The 23,264-nt window shown below is 49.1% G+C and overlaps 1 protein-coding gene across 4 annotated transcripts in view; it reads left to right on the top strand.

Annotated features, from left to right (window-relative positions):
* DNAH14 (dynein axonemal heavy chain 14) overlaps window positions 1-23,264 on the top strand; it is a 599,282-nt gene that overhangs the window by 417,989 nt on the left and 158,029 nt on the right. For all 4 annotated transcript variants that reach the window (XM_075925276.1, XM_075925277.1, XM_075925279.1 and 1 more), the window contains 3 exons: window positions 4,721-4,891; window positions 6,526-6,693; window positions 22,266-22,352. In XM_075925276.1, the coding sequence (XP_075781391.1) occupies window positions 4,721-4,891; window positions 6,526-6,693; window positions 22,266-22,352 (426 nt within the window). The remainder of the gene's footprint in view (window positions 1-4,720; window positions 4,892-6,525; window positions 6,694-22,265; window positions 22,353-23,264) is intronic.

Below are 23,264 nucleotides of genomic sequence, written 5' to 3' on the forward strand. Positions count from 1 at the left end.
GCCATGCATCCCTGGGGGTCGCCTTTCTCATCAGCTGGCACGGACCCCTCCTCTACGCCTTTCCTCCCACACCGCTGATCCTGAGAGTTCTTCAGAAGCTTAGGGCAGACTGCAAGGCTCATCCTCATAGCACCGGATTGGCCGCGCCAGCACTGGTTCTCCTTCCTCCACCGTCTGTCTGCATGTGCACCAATCTGCCTACCAGTCCTTCTGAACCTGCTGACCCAGAACCGAGGACATCTGGAACACCCCCAGATACACACCCTGAACCTCACAGCATGGTTCCTAACTGGTTGACCCCATTTGAATCCCTCTGCTCAGCACCAGTCCAACGCGTCCTCTTATACAGTAAACAACAAGCCACGGGGAAAATGTACCTTCATAAGTGGCTCAGATTCACCTCCTGGTGTGCCACGAACCACCACGATCCGGAACGTCCATCTATTCCTCTGGTGCTCGACTATGTGATGCACCTAAAAGACACAGGACTTGCATTAGCTTCCATCAGGGTACACTTGGTGGCAATCTCAGCCTTTACACCACCGGTGGATGGCATTTCCATCTTCACCCACCCTACCATGAAGAGATTTCTCAAGGGTCTCGCCAACATGACCCCGCCACATGACCCAGTCCCACCGATGTGGAACCTGGATTTAATCCTTGACGCCCTAATGAGACCACCGTTCGAGCCTCTGGCGACTGCATCTTTACATCTCCTCACTATGAAAACAATTTTCTTACTTGCCATAACATCGACACGCAGGGTGGGCGAGCTTTTGGCCACAATGGATACGCCACCATATACAATCTTTCGAAATGATGGGGTAGTGTTGAGACCGCACCCAAAATTCATACCCAAAATCGTCTCCCATTTTCATGTCAATGAACCAGTAATCTTACCAGTTTTTTCCCTGAAGCACCACACCACAGGAAGCGGCCCTACACTCCCTGGACATCCGGAGGTCCTTAGCCTTCTATATAGACCACACTAGACTCTTTAGACATACGGACCGCCTATTTGTCTCCCTGGCACATAGGTTGAAAGGACAGCCATTATCTTCCCAGAGGATTTCAAATCTTATAACCTCATGCATAATGTAATCTTACGCAGCAAAACACTTACCCCTACCCGCCCAACCACGCACCCACTCCACCAGGGCTATGGCGACCTCGACAGCCTTCCATAAAGGGGTATCCCTCAAGGATATTTGTAGGACGGCCACCTGGTCATCACATGAAACCTTTGCCAAACACTATTCTATATTTCTGACCATTCGCTCTGATGGGGCAGTGGCAACTGCGGTGCTCTCCACAGCAGATAAATAGGGACTCCTCTGGCCCTCCTTCCATTCTGGCAACCACTGCTACACAGTCACCCATAGTGGAGCACCCACGGGGACATCCTCGAAGAAGAAAGCCAAGTTACTCACCTTCAGTGCAGTAACTGTCCTTCTTTGAGATGGTGTCCCTGCGGGTACTTCACTACCCGCCCTCCTCCCCGCTTCAGAGTCCTCTTTTCTCTTGTGTCTTACAGACTCTGAGGCGATCTCGAGGAACTGGCGGGAGGCCGGACTACATGCCAAGGAAAAGAATGCAAAAGCCGCGAGCCCCACAGCACATGCATGGTCCAACTGAATAGTGTTTCTGACAAGCTTCCGTCTGCGGCGCTGGGGCAAGCCCAGCTCCCATAGTGGAGCACCCGCAGGGACACCATCTCAAAGAATGACAGTTACTGCACCGAAGGTGAGTAACTTCGTTTTCCCCTAGGTGTTAGTGCTCAACAACTTTAGTCCCCCCCCCCCTCTTGTTTTCCCCTTCAACAGAATTTTTTCCCGGTGTTTTTTTTGGGGGGGGGGGAGGTGGTTTGGTATTTTTGTTTCAACCATCTGGCAATCCTAGCCAGGTGGCCAAGTGGAGACTGAGGAAAAGGACAGGAGGGAAGGTGTCAGTGGGAGGGGGGATAGGGTGATGCTGGGAGAGGAGAGGGTAAGGGCATTGGGGGCCAGAAGGGGGAGGGGAGATGCTGGGAGAAGACTTGGAAAGAAGGGGTGTGCATGAGGAAGGTGGGGATGGAACAAGTCATGTGTGAGGGCACAGGGGCATGAGGGGAATGGGGAGTATAGGATGGTGAGGGGGTGGGCATGAGGGAAAAAGAGGGCAAAGGGGGCAGGGGCAGTCAGGGAAGAGGGGGCACCAGAAGGGTGCAGGGGTAAGGGAAGGTGATTCTGGGGTGAAGCAGAAGGGCAGACACCTGCAGGGGAGGGACCAGCACCAGAGGAGAGAGGCAGTGCAGGTATGTAGAGGAAGGTTTTAGGAGAGAGGATGAGGAGGGGTGGCTCAATGATCAGAGTTGGGCTACTGGAGGAGTGGGCACAGGGGGGAGAGAAGGGCTGGTGGAGGGGGGCAGGTCTCAGGAGGGCTGAGGGCAGTGAGAAGGGCAGGAGTCCAAGTCAGGACAACAGAAGAGGGTGAGGGGTTGGGGGGCAGCAGGCACCACGGGAGCTGAAGGAGCAAGGGGAGGAGACATGGCAGCAGAGGGAAAGGGTAGAGGTTTATAAGGTATTTATTAATAACTTGAATCCCACAGTGGCACATCCAAACAAGCCACATGAACTCAGTACTGGTGCACAACACAAAATTCATTCTGCTCATAGGAGGAAACTCTTAGGGTATGTCTACACTAGTCCCCTAGTTCAAACTAAGGAGGCTAATGTAGGCATTCGAAGTTGCAAACGAAGTCTGGGATTTAAATATCCCGGGCTTTATTTGCATCGTCCCATCCAGGAGCCTTTTTAAACTCCTCCTAGTCCGAACTAACTGCCCGCGGCTACACGCAGCAGTCAAACGTTAACTCGAACTAAGTCCTTAGTTCGAGTTAACCGTTACATCTTCGAGTTAACTGTAACACCTCAAGTTAACTGTTACATTCCATGAGGTGTAACAGTTAACTCGAACTAAGGACTTAGTTCGAGTTAACGTTTGACTGCTGCGTGTAGTCGTGGGCAGTTAGTTCAGACTAGGGGGATTTTAAAATGGTGCCCGACGGGAAGATGCAAATAAAGCCCAGGATATTTAAATCCCGGGCTTCATTTGCAACTTTGAATGCCTACATTAGCCTCCCTACTTTGAACTAGGGGGCTAGTGTAGACATACCCTTGGGCTATGTCTAGACTGCAGGCTTCTTTCGAAAGAGGCTCTTTCGAAAGCATCTTTCGAAAGAGCCTCTTTCGAAAGAGAGCGTCTAGACTGCACGGAGAAATTTCGAAAAAGCGGCGAAAAAGCAGAGAGTCTGGATGCTCTCTTTTGAAGAAGCCCTATTTACATTGAAGAACTTTCGAAAGTAGACCCCCCCCGTAAGCTGATATATATTTTATTAAATAATGTAAAAGTGGAAAATCAAAAGCAGCATTCGCCCACTTCAATATATTATATTGAATATATTGAATATTTAATATATATTAATATATATATATATATTACCCTTTTTTTATATTTGCACCCTTTTTTCCTAGGTTATCCACACAGACACCATAGTAGCATAAGCATGGAACGAACCCATTCTGGGCACCACCAAAAATTATACAAACCTGCCACCCCTGCTCTAGGGAGGGGCCAGGCAGCAGCTCACTGCCTGGGACCCTTACTGGTCTTGGGGATGGGGCCAGGTGGCAGCATGCAGCATGGGATTCCTGCTGATGCTGGGGATGAGGAGTGGACAGTGGTGTGCTGTCTGGGACCCCCACTGCAGCTGTGGGGCTTGCAGACTGCCAGCTCCCTGGAAGCGGCAAGCATGTCCCTCCAGCTCCTAGGGGGAGGGAAAACCAGGGGGCTCCTCCACATGCTGCCCTTGCCACTATCTCTGCCACCAAAACTCCTTTGGCTTCAGTTGTTCCCAGCCAATGGGAGCTGTTTGTTTGGAACTTGTGGCTGGGGCAGCACGTGGAGGACCACTCCCACTTCCCTTCCTCTAGACACTGCAGGAATATGCCAGTCACTTCCAAGGAATCCCCCCACTGAGATAAGCACTGCCCTGCACCCCAACCCTCTTCCCCAGCCCCAAATCTCTTTCCACACGCAAACTGCCTCAGCAGCAGCCTAGGGTCTGCACAAGCTGCTCAGGCAGCCCCAAAGCCAGGTGCACCATCCGGTGCAGAAGTCACAGAAAGTCATGGAATCTGTGACTTCCATGACAGATGTGCAGCCTTACTGATGGCTGCTCAAATATGGGTTGTCACCTGACTTATACCAACAGCCCTATGGGAGGGCCTGGATTAAGTTGAGCCAGCCCATTAGGACTCCTGGACTAATTGTGCCTCAGAGGCATAATATTTTTTGAACTTCCCTGATGCTCAGGGAAGATACACCTGCTGCTACATCCTATAGGGGATGCAACGTGCACTTTGTTTCATGTCCTCCGACCTTCCCTGGCTAGCATCATGTTGTAAGCATTGTCGAGGCCCAGGAACTGTCATGTTATCGCGCCCTGCATGGGAGGTGCAAGGTAGGAGGCTTCTTCTTTGAATGCATGTGCAGGAGAAGAAAATACAACCTTTAGTAAGAGATATTTGAATCTTTAGTTCTGATTAAACATATGATACTACTGTTGATAAACTACCATATACTGTAATAAGTTTTAAAAAATAAACATACCGGTATCTCTTTTAGTAATCCAATTAATTTAAAAGTTCATATAAACACTATATACTAAAATTGCTAACAGGTGCTCCAGGGATTGTTGCAAGCCCACAGATCTGTTATTGTCTCAAAAGAAACTGCAGCTCTTCTCTTTGTACATGAAACAACACGAGTATTCCATGATCGCCTGATTGAATCTGCTGAAAGAGAAGCATTTTATCAGTTTCTCTCAAATGAGCTATATAACTATTTTAAGGTAAATACGTACATTTCTGTAGATATTTTTAAAAAAGAAAATCTTTGTGGATTTGATTTAGGGTCTTTTGGAAAACTTCCTTAGTTATAAAAATAATAGTAATCATAGATGTATAAATTAAGGGCCATAATCTTCTCTCAGTTACAACAGGATAAATCCAGTATAACTAAGAACAGAATTTGGCCATCGTTTAAAAAGTTAGCTTGGTCCTGTATTCCATGCAGAGAGGCTTGGAGGATTTGGCCCTTAAATATTAGATGACTGATTCTATCTGACCCTGTGTGAGTGAACAAAGAGAGGGGGACAGAGGGCTTTTGCCACTTTTCACCATAATTGGAAATAAGCAGAAGCAAGCATACCGGAATTTAATAGCACATAACACTTTCTGTTAATGAAGAAAAACTATTTCTTTACATCCAGGTGAGAAGATAGTTTGCAGCTGAAATTTATCTGGAAAAATAAGGAAACATCTCACCATACTTAACTTTAAGTGCTAAAAATTAAATCACGAAGCCAGGAATGATAATATACATTCTCCCATCCAGCTGGAGGCTACATACCTCCTGGGAATTCAGAACGTGCTCATGGACTGATCATGCCGTTTTTTCCACACCACAAGTAGTCCCTCAGAATATATGTAGCCCTAAGCATTTTCCACAGGTAGGGGTATCCCGACCTAGGCCTCTTTGCAACAAAGAGCAACAGGAAGTGTCAATGGTTTTGTTCTTTCCTAAACCACAGTTTGGGTTCCATGGGAAATGTGTTTCAGGTACTCTGGATGTCCTCCATGCTATACACCAGGGATGGCCAACCCATTTAACAAAGAGAGCCGAAACAGTGGCGGAAAAAATGCAAAGAATTGTCAAGCAAATAAAAAAAAAAAGGAAAGTCCCCCAGAATTGTCAAGTAAAAAAAAAAGCCCCCCAGAATTGTCAAGCAAAGCAAAATAAAACAAAACAAAACAAAACAAAACAAAAAAAGGAGGCTGCCCCTTTAAGGAGCAAGCAAACTTAGGCTTTTTGGCCATATTAGGCTCCTGTTGATGGCCGCCATCTTGGGTGCCATTTTGAATCACCGACCCAGTAAGCACAGGGAAGCCGGGGGCCGGAGGGAGCTGGGGGCCATGTGAGGGGGCAGGAGCAGCTTTGTGAGCCGCACTTTTGGGGGGGGAAGAGCTGCAAGTTGGCCACAGCTGCTATATATCCACCCTCCCTTCCTCCTCTGCCAAATTTGAATGGATTTTTAAAGTAACAAGAAAAAGGAAATTCAAGATATCACCTGCCAAATTTAAAATTCCTGCTACATAGCATGCAGGTGCTAGAATTTTAAGAAAAAAGGTCACTAATTTAACATGGCAAAAATAATGTACCTTTCCTAATTTCATTCTTAGAAATGGCTGAACATTTCTTGCTGATTGGAAAAAAAAAGGCATCATCAGACATATATCCATTATGGAAAATTTCAGTTCAAACAGTAAAATATGGCAAAGGTCTGAGCAACAGAAATGGTCTTATTATGAGAACTGTGAGGAAACAATAATAGGCAGAACAACCATTTGAGTTAAGAGCAGCATTGAGCATTGCTTTCTAACATATAAAATGGTGAGATTAATAGTCTGAACTGAATTTTATTAGATCATGTGGACCAAAGAAAAATTGATGGAGGAGTCTACCATATTTGTGGATTTTCTGGATAGGAACACATCTCTTGGAAGTAAAATCTATCGAAACATCACTAACTATAAAAAACTTGTTTCTGTCTTGGAAGAATTCCAAATAAAAGTGAATTCAACAAATACTAAGGTATAGTAAACAGATGGTTTGTTACCTGTCACTGTTAAACTAAAATTCTGAAAAGAACATTTTAGAAATATTTTGAGCATGCCAAGATATTATTTTTTGAATATAGGTATGTACATTGTGATTTTAAAACAATATACCTAGTTTACATTAGTACATACAACCCAGGCAGTTATGATAGTGCACAATTACTCAATATCTGTATGCAATGAGTATTTAAGCACATAAGGGTGAATTTTACAAACAGGGCAGGAGCACAGATGTATTTACTTCAAAATATAGTTCACAGAATCACAGAATCATAGAATACTAGAACTGGAAGGGACCTCGAGAGGTCATTGAGTCCAGTCCCCTGTCCTCATGGCAGGACCAAATACTGTCTAGACCATCCCTGATAGACATTTATCTAACCTACTCTTAAATATCTCCACAGATGGAGATTCCACAACCTCCCTGGACAATTTATTCCAGTGTTTGACTACCCTGACAGTTAGGAACTTTTTCCTAATGTCCAACCTAAACCTCCCTTGCTGCAGTTTAAGCCCATTGCTTCTTGTTCTATCCCCAGAGTCCAAGATGAACAAGTTTTCTCCCTCCTCCTCCTTATGACACCCTTTTAGATACCTGAAAACTGCTATCATGTCCCCCCTCGGTCTTCTCTTTTCTAAACTAAAGAAACCCAATTCCTTCAGCCTTCCCTCATAGGTCATGTTCTCTAGAACTTTAATCATTCTTGTTGCTCTTCTCTGGACCCTCTCCAATTTCTCCACATCTTTCTTGAAATGCGGTGCCCAGAACTGGACACAATACTCCAATTGAGGCCTAACCAGTGCAGAGTAGAGCAGAAGAATGACTTCTTGTGTCTTGCTCACAACACACCTGTTCATGCATCCCAGAATCATGTTTGCTTTCTTTGCAACAGCATCACACTGCTGACTCATATTCAGCTTGTGGTCCACTATGACCCCTAGATCCCTTTCTGCCGTACTCCTTCCCAGATAGTCGCTTCCCATTCTGTATGTATGGAACTGATTGTTCCTTCCTAAGTGGAGCACTTTGCATTTCATGAGGGCTAGTTATTGATGTTTTATTATTGGTGTTTTATGAGTGTTTTATTCATTGGGATCATTGGTTTCAGTAAGCGTAGAAGGTTGATCTTACGGTTAATGCACTGCACTGAGACTCAGACTATCTGGGTTTTCTTTCTGGTTCTGGCACAAACTTCCATGATGACTTTGGAAAGGTCACTTATTCTCCCTGGTCTTAGTTCCCTTCTGGAACATGGCACAAGGATTCTGAACATATAATTCATTAAAGTTCATCTAAGCTGAGCTGCAGGGCGGCTGTCTAGCTGCTTATTGAGCCCCACCCAGGGGCTCAAGACTGCCACACACAGAGCAGTCTGCATGGGGGAAGGGCACTTCTCTCTCATCTCTAGAAACTCCCTGCTGGGGATGGAGAACATGGCCCTCTCAGCCAGTAGAGGCGGGACATAAAGAGAAAGGAGGGAGTAAGTGGTTTGGGGATAAGATGGGGAAGAGAGTTTGGGGCCTCTGATCTCCCAGCTGGACTGTGGCAGCCAGGAGAGGAGAGAGATTACTCTGATTACAGCAACTAGCTGCTTGTGAGAAACCCACAATTCCCTCCCAGCCCCCAAATAGTCTGGGGCAAGTGACTGGGAGGGGAGGGAAGCAGACTGCAAGTGGGTGCTGGTGTTGGTGAGTTGGGGATAGGGAGTTTGCAGTATAGTCTTTGACTCTCAGCTGGGTTACAGCTGCTGGTGTCTGCAACTTTGAGAGGTAGGATTCTCTCCTAGACTTTGCTTGGCTGGGGTTTGGGGAAACAGATTGCACAGGGGTGGGTATGGGAAAAAGGGAGTGGATGGGTGCTGTTGTCTGTGCAGTGAAATAGGGAGTGTTTGGGGTGTCCTGACTCTCTCCTATCTGCGTTGTAGAAAAGAGTCAGACCTTCTCTGTTTCAGCACAGCAGTCCTAGTTGGGCTGCAGACTCTGGGACAGAGGAGAGACACAAGACTCTCTTTTGGGGTGGGAGAGAGTGGGGGAAGCAGGCTGCATGGGGGATGCCAACATTTCAAATGGATTGTGCTGGCTTGCTGGGGCAGGGGAGACATGTGACTACATGGGGGTGGGGTGCTGCTGTAGAAACTCCATTGTCTCATCAATGCAACCAAGGGAGCTTAGTCCAAGAACATCTTTTCTTTTCTTTTCTTTTCTTTTCTTTTCTTTTCTTTTCTTTTCTTTTCTTTTCTTTTCTTTTCTTTTCTTTTCTTTTCTTTTCTTTTCTTTTCTTTTCTTGTTGAGGCTAGAGTGTGGAGGAGTTCATATTAATTAGCAACTGACTGATGACATAATTACAAGGTATGAAATATTCCAGGAAAAATATGATGAGGGAAAGAATAATGTAGAATCTTGCTATTCTTCTTCGAGTGATGTCCCCATGGGTGCTCCACTATAGGTGTCAGGCTCGTCCCAATGCCGCAGATCAGAGTTTTGCATAGCAGTTGGCAGCCAGACCGCACATGTGCGGTCAGCACCTCGTGGTGTTCGTGCCCTTTTGCACACACGCACAGTTTGGTTGCCATCTATTCCTCTCAGATGCCCCTAGCTGCGGTTGGAGTGAACTCTCTTCGACTTAGTCTAGTCAGAAAATTTAAGTGTGTGTAAATTAGTTCTTATATTTGTTATATTTAATAGGTACAGGCAGTCCCCGGGATACGTACAAGATAGGGACTGTAGGTTTGTTCTTAAGTTGAATCTGTATGTAAGTCGGAACTGGCGTCAGCCGCTGCTGAAACTGATCAGTTTCAACCGCGGCTGAATCTGGACGCCAGTTCTGACTTACATACAGATTCAACTTAAGAAACCCAGGCGTCCCCAAGTCAGCTGCTGCTGAAACTGATCAGCGGCTGATTCCAGGAAGCCTGGGGAAGAGCAACTCTGCCTCGGGCTTCCTGTAGTCAGCCGCTGGTCAGTTTCAGCAGCGGCTGACTTGGGGACGCCTGGGACAGAGCAGCTGGGATGCTGCTGGGTTGCTCCAGTAGCGCGGCTCCTCGGCGCTACTGGAGCAACCCAGCAGCACCCCAGATGCTCTGCCCCAGGCGTCCTGATTCAGCCGCTGCTGAAACTGACCAGCAGTGGCTGAATCAGGACGCCTGGGGCAGAGCAGCTGGGGTGCTGCCGGGTTGGTCCGGAGCGGCGCTGCGGGACCAACCCGGCAGCCCCCAGCTGCTCTACCCTAGGGGTAGGCAAGAAAAGCCTGGTCTGCTGGGGTGGGAGGCACTAGCTGCACCCCCCCCCAGCAGACCAGGAAGACAGGGGTGGCAGGACCGCCCAAGTCCTCCACGGCTTTGCTCCGTCTCCCTGGTCTGCTGACCTGGGAGATGCGGAGCAAAGCCGCAGAGCACACGGGCAGCGGGACAGTCCAGGCGCGCCACGGCTGTCCCACTGCTGGCGTGCTCCGCGGCTTTGCTCCCCATCTCCCTGGTCTGCTGATCAGACCAGGGAGATGGGGAGCAAAGCCGCGGAGCACGCCCGCAGGGGGACAGCTCAAGCACGCCCAGGCTGTCCCGCTGCGGGCGTGCTCTGAGGCTTTGCTCCCCGTCTCCCTGCAGACCAGGGAGACGGGAAGCAAAGCCGCAGAGCACACCCGCAGCGGGACAGGCCAGGCACGCTTGAGCTGTCCCCCTGCGGGCGTGCTCCGCGGCTTTGCTCCCCGTCTCCCTGGTCTGCAGGGAGACGGGGAGCAAAGCCTCGGAGCACGCCCGCAGTGGGACAGCCCAGGCGCGCCGCAGCTGTCCCGCTGCGGGCGTGCTCCGAGGCTTTGCTCCTCATCTCCCTGGTCTGCTGGTTGGGAGATGGGGAGCAAAGCCATGGAACACGCCCACAGGGGGACAGCTCAAGCGCACCCGGGCTGTCCCGCTGCGGGCGTGCTCCGAGGCTTTGCTCCCCATCTCCCTGCAGACCAGGGAGACGGGGAGCAGTTTTTCTCGCCCCAGAGCACGGGGGCGGCGGACCGCGGCGCATCTGGGCATCCCGCCGCTCCCGTCCTCCGGTGCGAGAAAAGCCCCGTTCGTATCTGCGGATCCGACGTAAGTCGGATCCACGTAACTCGGGGACTGCCTGTAGTTAGTTAGAGTTACTTTTATAGTTCGCAGTTGTTTATAAATAAATAAATAATGTTAGGAAAAGTTCTGCATTGTTACCGGCCCTCAGGCCTAAAAAAAGAGAAGAGGAAGAAAAGATTTATTCTGAACCTGAGATGCCCGGTTCTCCGGGTTTCAAGAAATGCGACACATGTCGTGAACCCATGCCCGTTTCAGACAGCCACTCCTGATGTCTCCATTGTCTGGGTGAGGCTCATGTACCACAAAGCACCCCAACTGTTCAAAATTAACAGTGCAGGCCTGGCATGACAGGGAGATGCATCTCTGGGAACTCAGGGCAGTCTTCAATGCTTGCAAACATTTCCAGAGATATATTCAGGATGCCACGGTAAGAATACTTACAAACAATATCACTACAATGTATTATATCAATCACCATGGTGGTGCACAATCTCGTTCCCTTTGTGAAGAAGCACTTCACCTTTGGAACTGGTGCATTTGAAACAACATCACGTTGATAGCATCTTACTTACCTGCTGTCAACAATGTTGCTGCAGACTCCCTGAGCAGACAGTTTGCACCGGATCACAATTGGGAACTTTGCAGAGATGTTCTCCGCCATATCTTCCACTGGAGGGGTTTCTCCCTTGTAGACCTCTTCGCTACCTACAAAACCAAGAATTGTTGTTACTTTGCTCCAGGGTGGGCATCAGTCCCGGGTCCCTTTAAGATGCCTTTCTCCTCAATTGGGGGAGGGGGTTCTCGATGCATTTTCCTCCATTGTACTGATACCCAGTGTCCTCAAGAAGATCACCATGGATGGAGCCAAATTGATCCTCATGGCACCTGTCTGGGCCCGTCAGCCTTGGTTCCCGTTTCTCTAATGAATGTCTCCGTATCCCCCATATGTCCTTCCCAACCTGAGGGACCTCCTGACCCAGGACCAGGGGTCCCTTCTGCACCCTCAGCCCTACACCCTATACCTGACAGCCTGGCTCCTAATTGGCTTAATATATCAGAAGACCTATACTCCCCACAGGCCAAAGAAATCCTGATTCATGGAAGAAGACACAACACACGAGCTACTTACATCTCAAACAGGTGAAGGTTCACATCATGGTGCTCTTCTAACCACATTGAACCATATGCAGCATCTCTTCATCAAATCCTTGACTACGTATTCCACCTGAAACAGACAAGTCTAGCCTTAGCTTCCTTAAAAGTACATCTCGTGGCAATCACTGCCTTCGGGCACTTTATAGATGGCACCTCAGTGTTCATACACCCGATTACTAAAAGGTTCCTTAAGGGGTTGACAAGCCTTAATCTCCATCGAAGACTCACTTTTCCACCATGGAATCTAGACTTAGTGCTGGACATGATCATTAAATCACCATTTAAATCTTTGGCTATTACATCACTCCAAATGTTGATGCTAAAAGTGGTCTTTTTACTCGCTATAACATCTGCCTGCAGAGTCAGTGAGATGACAGCAGTACCACCATACACAACCTTTAGCAGAGCTGGTTGTGATTTTAAGACCTCACCCAGTCTTTATCCACCATACACAACCTTTAGCAGAGCTGGTTGTGATTTTAAGACCACACCCAGTCTTTATTCCTAAAGTCTGTTCCGAGTTTCACATTCATGAACGAATTGTTCTTCTTCGAGTAGTGTCCCCGTGGGTGCTCCACTGTAGGTGAAGGGTTGCCCTGAGCCACAGATCGGAGCTTTGTATAGCAGTTTTCCCTGTTGAGCCACACATGCCCAGGAGGCGTCTCAAGCCCTTCCTGCCTCCTGAGGAGCGTAGCTCAACCCCCTTCCTTTCAGTTCCTCTTTAACCGCCATCATCAGCGGACGGCGCAGCCAGGAGTTCCCTGTCAGACTGACTACTTTCCCCTTAGTTATTTAGGCATAGTTACCATCCCCTGTTTTATCCAAGTTAGTCTCTCCTTGTTCTCTTAAAAAAAAACTAGAAATAGTAAAAATAGACTTAATTAAAATCCCCCCTCAGGGGGCTTGAACTCACCTCAGACCGGGACTCTGGTGAACCAGCATTCTCCCGCCTGTCAAAACAAAACACACACAAAGACGTTAACAAAAAAAAAAGAAGAAGCAAAACCACACAAACATATACTACTATAACAATATAGAAGATAAATATAATAATTTCAAGAAAGAGAGAGCCCGCCATGTCCGGCTCCTCAGGTTTTAAAAAGTGTGGTCAATGCCGGGACCCAATGCCGGCTTCAGATGGTCACTCGGACTGCATACGTTGTTTGGGGGAGACCCACTCTCCCCACAACTGTACCCACTGCAATTCCCTAACGGCGAGAGCCAGAAAAGACCGTGAGCTCCGCCTCAGGATGATTTTATTTGAAAAAGCTCTACAGCCTGCGGGGGAACAATCTACACCACGGCAAGAGCCTCTGCCGCCTTCCAAGAATACCCAGAGAATGAGAGCCTCTTCATCCCGCTCCCTTCCAGCCTCTTCCTCTCCCAAACGTAGAGGAGAGGCACACCAGGTTGTGAAGTCCCCTGCCACTAAGACTTGAGGGCGATCCTCGCACTCCGCACCGGCATTGGGGCACACAACAGCTGAGCGGCCCCAGGAGCACTCTAAACAGCCAGCATGGCTTGAAAAGCCAGCACCGTTTCAAACCGCAGTGCCGCTTGAAAGTGCGGCACTGCTTCCAACCCCGGTGCCGCTTCAACACTCTGCGGCGCCGAAAGCTGCAGCACGGCTTAAAGCTGTGGTGCCTATTAAAGTCACGGCACCACAGTAATAAAAGGATGGCCAGCCTCCAAAGTCACTGGCACCAGCTGATGCTCCGCTGGTCCTGCCACAGCCAGACAAGCAGCCAAATGAGGCTGCTGGGGATCAGCCCCAGCAAGAGACTGATTCACACAGCAGGCATCAATATCCCTGCCTGCCCTCTACTTCTTACTCTCCTGGGAGGTCTCCATCAAGGCAATCCCCTCCCAGGTCGATATCACCGTTGTCTCTTCAGTACGCCCCCTTTCCTGATGATGACCACTGCACGGTCTATTCCTCACGACACCCATCACCTGGGAAGTCTCGCTCCCACCATTATAGGGCTCTGCCACAACATAGCCCATGGCACCCATACTGGCCTTACCCACCTCCACCTTATCCACCGCAATGGGGACCGTGGGAACACTGGGAGCCATATGGACACCGTTCTCCACCTCACTCCACCGCATCCCGGAGAAGCTTGCCTCGGCCACTACCCCTACCTCCAGCAAGTCTTTCGGAGGACGAGGCGGAACGAATCTCAGACAATGACTCAGATACTCAGTCAGTTAACGTAACACACTCTGATGCCCTTGATGCCCAAACAGAGGACGCCGTAGTACCATCAGACACTGGAACAATTGATGATCTAAAACAGTTCCAAGAACTATTCAAGAGAGTAGCGACAAGCCAGAATGTCTCCCTGCAGGAAGTGCAGAAGAAACAATACCAATTGCTAAAGAACCTACACCCGACACTACATAGCAAGATTGCCCTACCCATAGACGAGGCACTCATGGAGACCTCAGAGGACCTGTGGAAAATGCCTGCATCCATCCAACCAACTAACAGGAAAATTGACAGAAAGTACTTTGTCCCCTCAAAAGACAACGACTTTCTCTTCACTCACCCACGACCTAACTCACTAGTCGTGGACTCAGCACAACAACGAGCGAAGCTTCCACAATATAGGACGGGCAATGCAGACAAGGACTACAAAAAGTTGGACTCCTTTGGCAAGAAAGTATACTCCTCTTCCACTCTACAACTCAGAATATCAAATTACTCTGCTCTCTTAGCAAATCACAACTTTGACAACTACTCAAAACTGGGAGAACTAATGGCACACCTCCCCGACTCCAAAAGACCCATTTTAAAATCAATAGTTCATGAGGGCCATATGATCGCCCGCACCACTCTCCAAACGGCAATGGATGTAGCTGACACTGCAGCCCGAGTTACAGCTACAGTGGTGGTAATGCGTAGAGCTTCTTGGCTCTAGTCGTCTGGAGTTCCCCGCGAACTCCAGCCCAAAGTGGAAGACTTGCCATTTGACAAACAAAAGCTATTTCCAGCCACTACGGACGAAATGCTCCACAACAGCAAAAATTCTAAGTCCACACTTCGCACGTTAGGTATGTGCACGCCACCCTATAAAAGCAGGCGATACACCCCATATAATTCATATAATCGATACTGGTATGGACAATACAATCTACCACAGAGGCCTTATGAAGACACCAGACCAAGACAGCGAGGTCCCTGAAGGCGACCCAACCAAGCCTGCCCGCTGGCTACCCAACCATCTAAGCAGCAAATTTGAACATTTGGTCGAGGGCCCTCTCGATCTAGCACCACCTCAACATGGCCATCTATTCAACCACCGTTTGCGCGCCTTCCTCCCACAGTGGGAATCCATAACCACTGGGTCCTAGAGATAATTCGAGTGGGCTATACTATCCCTTTTATTTCTATCCCCCCCTACCCTTCCCCCTACCCCGTCCCTTTTCAGGGACCACTCTCACGAAACCCTTCTAAAACAAGAAATCAATCGGCTCCTCGTCATCGGAGCTATAGAAAGGGTACCCTGAGAGTTCCACGGGAGAGGGTTTTACTTGAACTATTTCTTGACTGAGAAAAGAACGGGGTTGGAGACCTGTATTGGATCTCTGCAAACTGAACAAATTTCTCAAGAACAGTGTTTCAAGATGGTCACTCTCTCCGCAGTCATTCCTGCGCTAGATCGAGGGGACTGGTTCGCAGCCCTCGACCTCCAAGATGCCTATTTCCATATAACCATCCACCCCTCCCACAGACGCTACCTACGCTTTGCGTTCGGTCCATACCACTTCCAATACAATGTTCTTCCCTTCGGCCTCTCATCAGCTCCGAGAGTATTCTCGAAGGTACTAGCGGTTGTAGCTGCGTACCTCAGACAGCAGAACTTTATCATATTCCCCTACCTGGATGACTGCCTTCTAAAGGGATCCTCATACGCCGAAACCACCTCTATGATTCATACGACCGCAACCCTCCTCAATCATCAAGGCCTCCTGATGAACAAAGACAAATCAATGCTACACCCAGTCCAAGATATAGAGTTCATTGGTGCACGACTGGACTCCGTTACAGCCCGAGCATACCTACCTCGGCAACGTTTCGCAACGATACAGGAAATTATAACCGGGATGCTCACAATGCCTACTACCACAGTACTTACATGCCTCCGACTAATGGGACACATGGCTTCCACCACCTACGTAGTCCACCATGCTCGCCTACACTTTCGATGCTTCCAGCTCTGGATAGCGACCGTTTACACCCCATTGCGACATCCTCGAAGCAAGAGAATTACTATCCCACCAAACGTGCTTGCATCCCTACGATGGTGGACCGTGCCAAACAATCTTCTGGCAGGGGTCCCATTCCAGCAAACCAAACCCACTATCCAAATTACCACGGATGCTTCCCTCCTCGGCTGGGGTGCACATATGGACAGCCGCGAAGTTCAGGGCAGGTGGTCCCCAAACGAGACACTCCTGTACATCAACCTTCTCGAATTAAGAGCAGTAAGGAACGCTTGCGCACACTTTGTTTCCGACATCGCCAATCATACAGTTCGCATACTAACGGACAATATTTGCATGGTGTTCTACATAAACAGGCAGGGCAGAGCCCGCTCCCGATCCCTATGTGCGGAAGCTATTCACCTCTGGAACTCGTGCATCCGCAACCAGGTCACCCTCATAGCATCCTAGCTGCCAGGGGTGAATAATACCAGAGCGGACTCCCTCAGTCGAAACTTCACCTTAGACCACGAATGGGAACTACATATGGAGGTCGCAAACTCAGTTTTCCACCAGTGGGGACAGCCATCTATAGACCTCTTCACTTCGGCCCAGAATACTAAATGTCCCCAATTCTGCTCACGTGCGGGACTTGGCAAGCACTCTCTGGGGGATGCCTTTCTCATCAAATGGGCAGGCCCCCTACATTATGCCTTTCTCCCCATACCTCTCATCCCAAGAGTCCTACGCAAAATCCTGAGAGACAAAGCCCTAGTCATCCTGATTGCCCCGTCATGGTCTCACCAAACCTGGTACCCATACCTTTACAAGCTAGCGGTCCAGCCTCCCCAGCCTCTACCATACCGGATAGACCTATTATCTTAGGACAATGGCAGGATACTACATCCACAACTCCATACTCTGCATCTTCAGGCGTGGCTTCTTTCTGGTTCTCAGAGATCGAAGACCACTGCTTGCAGAAAGTAAAAGACATCCTCCTCCATAGCAGGAGGCAATCCACGCGAAAAACCTACCAGCAGAAATGGGTACGTTTTTCTCACTGGTGTCAATGAGCCAAAGTGGAACCCCATGTTTCTCCACTGAATACCATCCTAGATTACATTATGGACCTTAAAACATCGGGACTGTCAATTTCCTCTCTAAGAGTACATCTCTCTGCAATAGCAGCATTTCATACCTCGGTGGACAGCTTCTCCATTTTTATCCATCCTATCACAAAGAGGTTCCTCAAGGGACTCCAAAATGTGTATCCACCATATAAAGCCCCACCCCCTTTGTGGGACTTAAATCTTGTTTTGGACTACCTGACCAGACCTCCCTTTGAACCATTGGCAACAATACCACTTCCCTTCCTTTTCATGAAAGTCTGCTTCCTCTTAGCCATCACCTCCGTCAGAAGGGTGAGTGAACTTGCAGCACTAATGTCAGAACCCCCTTACACAGTTTTCACAAAGGTTAGGGTCATACTTAGACCCCACCCAACGTTCCTGCCTAAGGTCTGTACGGAATTCCACATCAACGAACCAATCGTATTACCGACCTTCTTCCTGAAACCACACTCTTCTCAGAGAGATGTCACCCTGCATACTCTGGACATCCGGAGGGCTCTGGCCTTCTTCCTATGAAGAACAAAACCATTTTGTAAATCTGAAAGACTTTTTATTTCCATCGCTGAACAATCAAAAGGGGCACCAATATCATCGTAACGAATCTCAAAATGGATCTTGACATGTATAATCAAGTGCCACTCTCTAGGCAATAGACGGCTACAGCGCCCACCACGAGCGCATTCCACCCGAGCCATGGCTGCCTCTACAGCCTTTCTCGGCAATGTCCCCTTAAGAGACATTTACCGGGCAGCAACATGGTCTTCAGACCATACTTTTGCTAAACACTACGCTATCCTTCCACAACTCAAGAGTGATTCAGCAATTGCCACAGCAGTACTCTCTACCACTGCTAAACTATGACTCCGGCTCCCTCCAGCCTTACATTGAATACTGCTTTGTAGTCACCTACAGTGGAGCACCCATGGGGACACTACTCGAAGAAGAAAAGGGAGTTACTCACCTCGTGCAGTAACGAGTGTTCTTCGAGATGTGTGTCCCCGTGGGTGCTCCACGACCCTCCCTACCTCTCCTCTGCTCGGAGTCAAAATTCTCGGGCGGAGACGAGGAACTGAAAGGGAGAGGGTTGAGTCGTGCTCCTCAGGAGGCGGGAAGGGCTCGAGATGCCTCCTGGGCATGCGTAGCTCAACAGGGGAAACTGCTATACAAAGCTCCGATGTGCGGCTCAGGGCAACCCTTCACCTACAGTGGCACACCCACGGGAACACACATCTCGAAGAACACTCGTTACTGCACAAGGTGAGTAACTCCCTTTTCTCCCCTCCTTGTATACTAAGTTGTACACCTCACCAAAGGAGGCGATGCTTCACTCTCCTACATTACTACCTGTTACTCTGTACGTCATGCACTGCTTCCAGCTCAGCCAAAGGCTCATTCTACAAGAACAGTAGCAACATCCAAAGCCTTTCTATGAGGGGTTCCCCTCCAGGACATTTGCCAAGCAGCCACATGGTCCTCCCATGATACTTTCATGAAGCTCTATGCAATCATGTACTGACTAGCTGCAGACACTTCACTAGCCTCAGCAGTTCTTTCATCATCAATTAAACCGTGCCTCGGGGAGCCTCCTTCCAGGTATCTCAGAGTACTGCTATTCAGTCACCTATGGTGGAGCACCCATGGGAACATCACTCGAAGAGGAAGAGGAAATTACTCATCTTGGTGCAGTAACGACAGTTCTTCGAGATGTTTGTCCCCATGAGTGCTCCACTACCTGCCCTCCTCCTTGCTCCAGAGTATCTTATTATATCTTTCAGATACTAGGATGGATTTGAGGAACTGGCAGGAGCCGGACCACGTGCTTATGCAAAAGAGTGCAAATGCCGTGAGGCATTGACCACGCATGTGCAGTCCGGCTGAAGACTGCTACGCAAAACTCTGATCTGCGGTGCCGGGACAAACCCAACACCTACAGTGGAGCACCCACGGGGATATGCATCTCGAAGAACCATCATTACTGCACCAAGGAGATTAACTTCCTCTTTCCACTGTTAGGGTATGTCTACAGTGCCACCCTAGTTCAAACTAGGGTGGCTAATGTAGGCATTTGAACTTGCAAATGAAGCCCGGGATTTAAATATCCCAGACTTCATTTGCATGTTCCCGGGCGGGCGCCATTTTTAAATGCCCGTCGTTCGAACTACCTGCCCATGGCTACATGCGGCACAGACTAGGTAGTTCAAATTAAAGCTCCTAATTCGAACTACCTAGTCTGTGCTGCGTGTAACTGCGGGCAGGTAGTTTGAACTACGGGCATTTAAAAATGGCACCTGCCTGGGAACATGCAAATGAAGCCCGGGATATTTAAATCCCGGGCTTTATATGCAAGCTCGAATGCCTACATTAGCCACCCTAGTTCGAACTAGGGTGGCACTGTAGACATACCCTTAGACTTATAGAGCAAACACAAAATAGTGAACAAAATAGTGAATCCACTGCAGTTCTAGACCAAAGTATCAGGAGCAGGGATGTTTAAATGTGTTTATTTAGGTAAATGTGTAACCACTGAAAATTTCAGTGGTTACATGTTTACATGTATAGGGAAGGGGCAGCAGTGTTTGGGGGCAAGGAGGAACTTAGAGGGAACCTTGGTGCTCGTCACATAGTACCTGTGTGTGTCACATACCATATTTCAATGAATTATATGCACATAATCCTTCTTCCATGTTCCCATGCAATGAGGTATCCCGGTTTGTGCTGCTTCCTGCAGCTCTCATTAACTGGGAATGGTGATCTGCAGCCAACAGGAACTGCAATTGCCCACACCTGCAGAAGTACAGGTAAATACAGCAGTGAACTGCTGCCATCTTAGGACATGTCTACCCTATGAGGTAAGGTCAGATCTAATAAGGTAAATTTCTTACCACCCGATTTTGACAAGTCAAAGGTCTGTGTCCTCACTGTGGGGAAGAATCAACTGTTGTCCAAAGTTGTGTGTCCTTATGAGAGAGCCTGTGGTTGACTCAGAGAGTGATGCACCATGGGTAGATTTACAGTCTGGGCTATGCTTCTGGTGGCCACTAGGATCAAAACTGGGTGGCTGGTTATTAGGGACTCATGATGCCAGCATCCCATAATACACTCCTCCAGTCCCTTCCCTCTCACGTGAGAGAAAAGGGAGGCAGTGTGCTCACATCTTTTTGTGCCCGGTCACCTGCGCAGATGCCAGAGCACTGCAAGCATGGAGCCCAGTTTGTAGCAAACCACACTCATGCGCGTGTGTGTCGTGGTGCACCTCATGGCACAGTACTTTGAGAGGGTATGCATGGCGCTCTCCCAGGAGGAGGAGGAGGATGAAGCTCGGTGTGCCATGGAGGTGCTGCTCATGCGAAGCCTGGCGCTCATGCTAGCGCACCTGCCAATCAACCCTCTGGACACAGTGCAATGCTGGTTCTAGAATTGCGAGACAAGCTCAGACTGGTCGGACCACATTGTGGTGCAGATATGGGATGATTGGCAGTGACTACAGAGCTTCCACGTGCACAAAGACATGTTCCTGGATCTATGTGAATGGCTTTCCCCTGTGTTCAGGCACCTGGACACTCACATGAAGACCGCTCTGACCATGAAGTGCATGCCAATTGCCCTATGAAAGCTTGCCACACCAGACAGCTACCAGTCAGTCAGGAATCAATTTGGAGTGGGGATCTATAGTGGGGGCTGTTGTCATACAAGTAGCCAAAGCCATCAATACCCTTCTGTTACGGAGGATTGTGTATCTGGGGGAATGGACACCCTAGTAGATGGCTTTGCTGGGATGAGCTTCCCTTACTGCAGTGGGGCCATAGACAACACTCACTTCCCCATATTGGCTCCCAAACACCATGCCTCAGAGTATATCAACCAGAAAGGATACTTCTCCATGGTGTTTCAGGCACTCGTGGATCACAAGGGCTGTTTCATGACATCAACGAGGGATGGTTGGGAAAGGTGCATGACACACACATCTTTTGGAACTCCTGCCTCTTCCAGAAGATGTACGCTAGAACTTTTTTCCCAGACCAGAAAATCAGAGTCAGAGAGATAGAAATGCCTATTGTGATTCTTGGTGACCCAGCCTACCTTTTGCTCACATGGCTCATGAAGCCCAACATGGATAGCCTGGACCCCATCAAGGAAGAGATCAATAAGGGTATGTCTACACTACCCTCCTAGTTTGAACTAGGAGGGTAATGTAGGCATACCGCACTTGCAAATGAAGCCCGGGATTTGAATTTCCCGGGCTTCATTTGCATAAGCGGGGCTCCGCCATTTTTAAATCCCCGCTCGTTCGAACCCTGTGCCACGCGGCTACACGCGGCACGAACTAGATAGTTCAAACTAGGCTTCCTAGTTCGAACTACCGTTACTCCTCATTCCACGAGGAGTAACGGTAGTTCGAACTAGGAAGCCTAGTTCGAACTACCTAGTTCATGCCCCGTGTAGCCGTGCTGCACGGGGTTTGAACCAGCGGGGTTTTAAAAATGGCGGCTCCCCGCTTATGCAAATGAAGCCCGGGAAATTCAAATCCCGGGCTTCATTTGCAAGTGCGGTATGCCTACATTACCCCGCTAGTTTGAACTAGCGGGGTAGTGTAGACATACCCTCAGTCTGGGCCTCACAAAGGGTTAGAGAATTTAGTCCATTTGCCTTGTAATCGTAATGGGGCAAACCCTGATTGTTTGTGGACTACCAGACTCTTATACTTTGCCCTTATTACTGGGACTGCTTGAATGACTGTAAGAACCAGGGGAACTGCCTCCTTGAGATGTGTTGCTGAAAGAACATAAACTTGTGGCAGACTGGCTCTAGCGACTACTCACAATCAGGTAAATGCTTCTGGGACAAAAGAGGTGCCTCTTTTGCACTGATGCACAGCCTCTGACATCTCCATTGCACTCTGAATTTTGAGGTGGGAGGGCGGGTAGGAGTTAGAAAGTGAGCATGTGCAGCTGCTTCTTTATTAAACTGAGCTTGTTTTTGTTTTTTTTTCATTTCCCTAGACTTCAATGGTGTTCTTTAAGGAAGCTGTAGAACACATTACAAGGGCTGCTAGAGTCTTTCGACAACCAGGCGGCCACATGATGCTAGTAAGAATATCCATTTTTTAACATTTACATAATTTTAAATTTAAAATATTTAGAGATTTAGAAATGGGTTTTTATTCAGAAATTTCACTTGCTGTACTTTCTGAGAAGAAAAGCTTCAGAGGATAGCCGAGTTAGGGTATGTCTACACTACCCCGCTAGTTCGAACTAGCGGGGTAATGTAGGCTTACCGCACTTGCAAATGAAGCCCGGGATTTGAATTTCCCGGGCTTCATTTGCATAAGCCGGGCACCGCCATTTTTAAATCCCGGCTGGTTCAAACCCCGTGCCGCGCGGCTACACGCGGCACGAACTAGGTAGTTCGAACTAGGCTTCCTAGTTCGAACTACCGTTACTCCTCATTCCATGATGTACAAAATACGATGTCCGCTGCCCGCGTGCCCCTTGGAACGTGTCTGGGCTGTCCGCTGCCCGCGTGTTCCACGGCTTTGCTCCCCGTCCCCCTGGTCTGCAGACCAGGGAGACGGGGAACGAAGCAGAGCACAGCCGCGGAGCCCGAGGGCAGCAGGACAGCCACGGCGCGTCTGGGCTGTCCCGCTGCCCCCGTACTCCACGGCTTTGCTCCGGACTCCTGTGGTACAGCAGCTGGGGTGCTTCCGGTTGGTCCCGTAGCGCCGCTCTGGGCACTACTGGACCAACCCGGCAGCACCCCAGCTGCTCTGCCCCAGGCGTCCTGATTCAGCCATTGCTGGTCAGTTTCAGCAGCGGCTGAATCAGGACGCCTGGGGCAGAGCAGCTTGGGTGCTGCTGGGTTGGTCCAGTAGCACCGAGGAGCGGCAGCGCTACTGGACCAACCCAGCAGCACCCCAGCTCCTGTGCCCCAGGCATCCCCAAGTCAGCCGCTGCTGAAACTGACCAGTGGCTGACTACACGAAGCCCCTGCCCCAGGCTTCC

Source organism: Pelodiscus sinensis, chromosome 3 (assembly GCF_049634645.1).
Source record: "Pelodiscus sinensis isolate JC-2024 chromosome 3, ASM4963464v1, whole genome shotgun sequence".
NCBI classification, from domain to species: Eukaryota; Metazoa; Chordata; order Testudines; family Trionychidae; genus Pelodiscus; species Pelodiscus sinensis.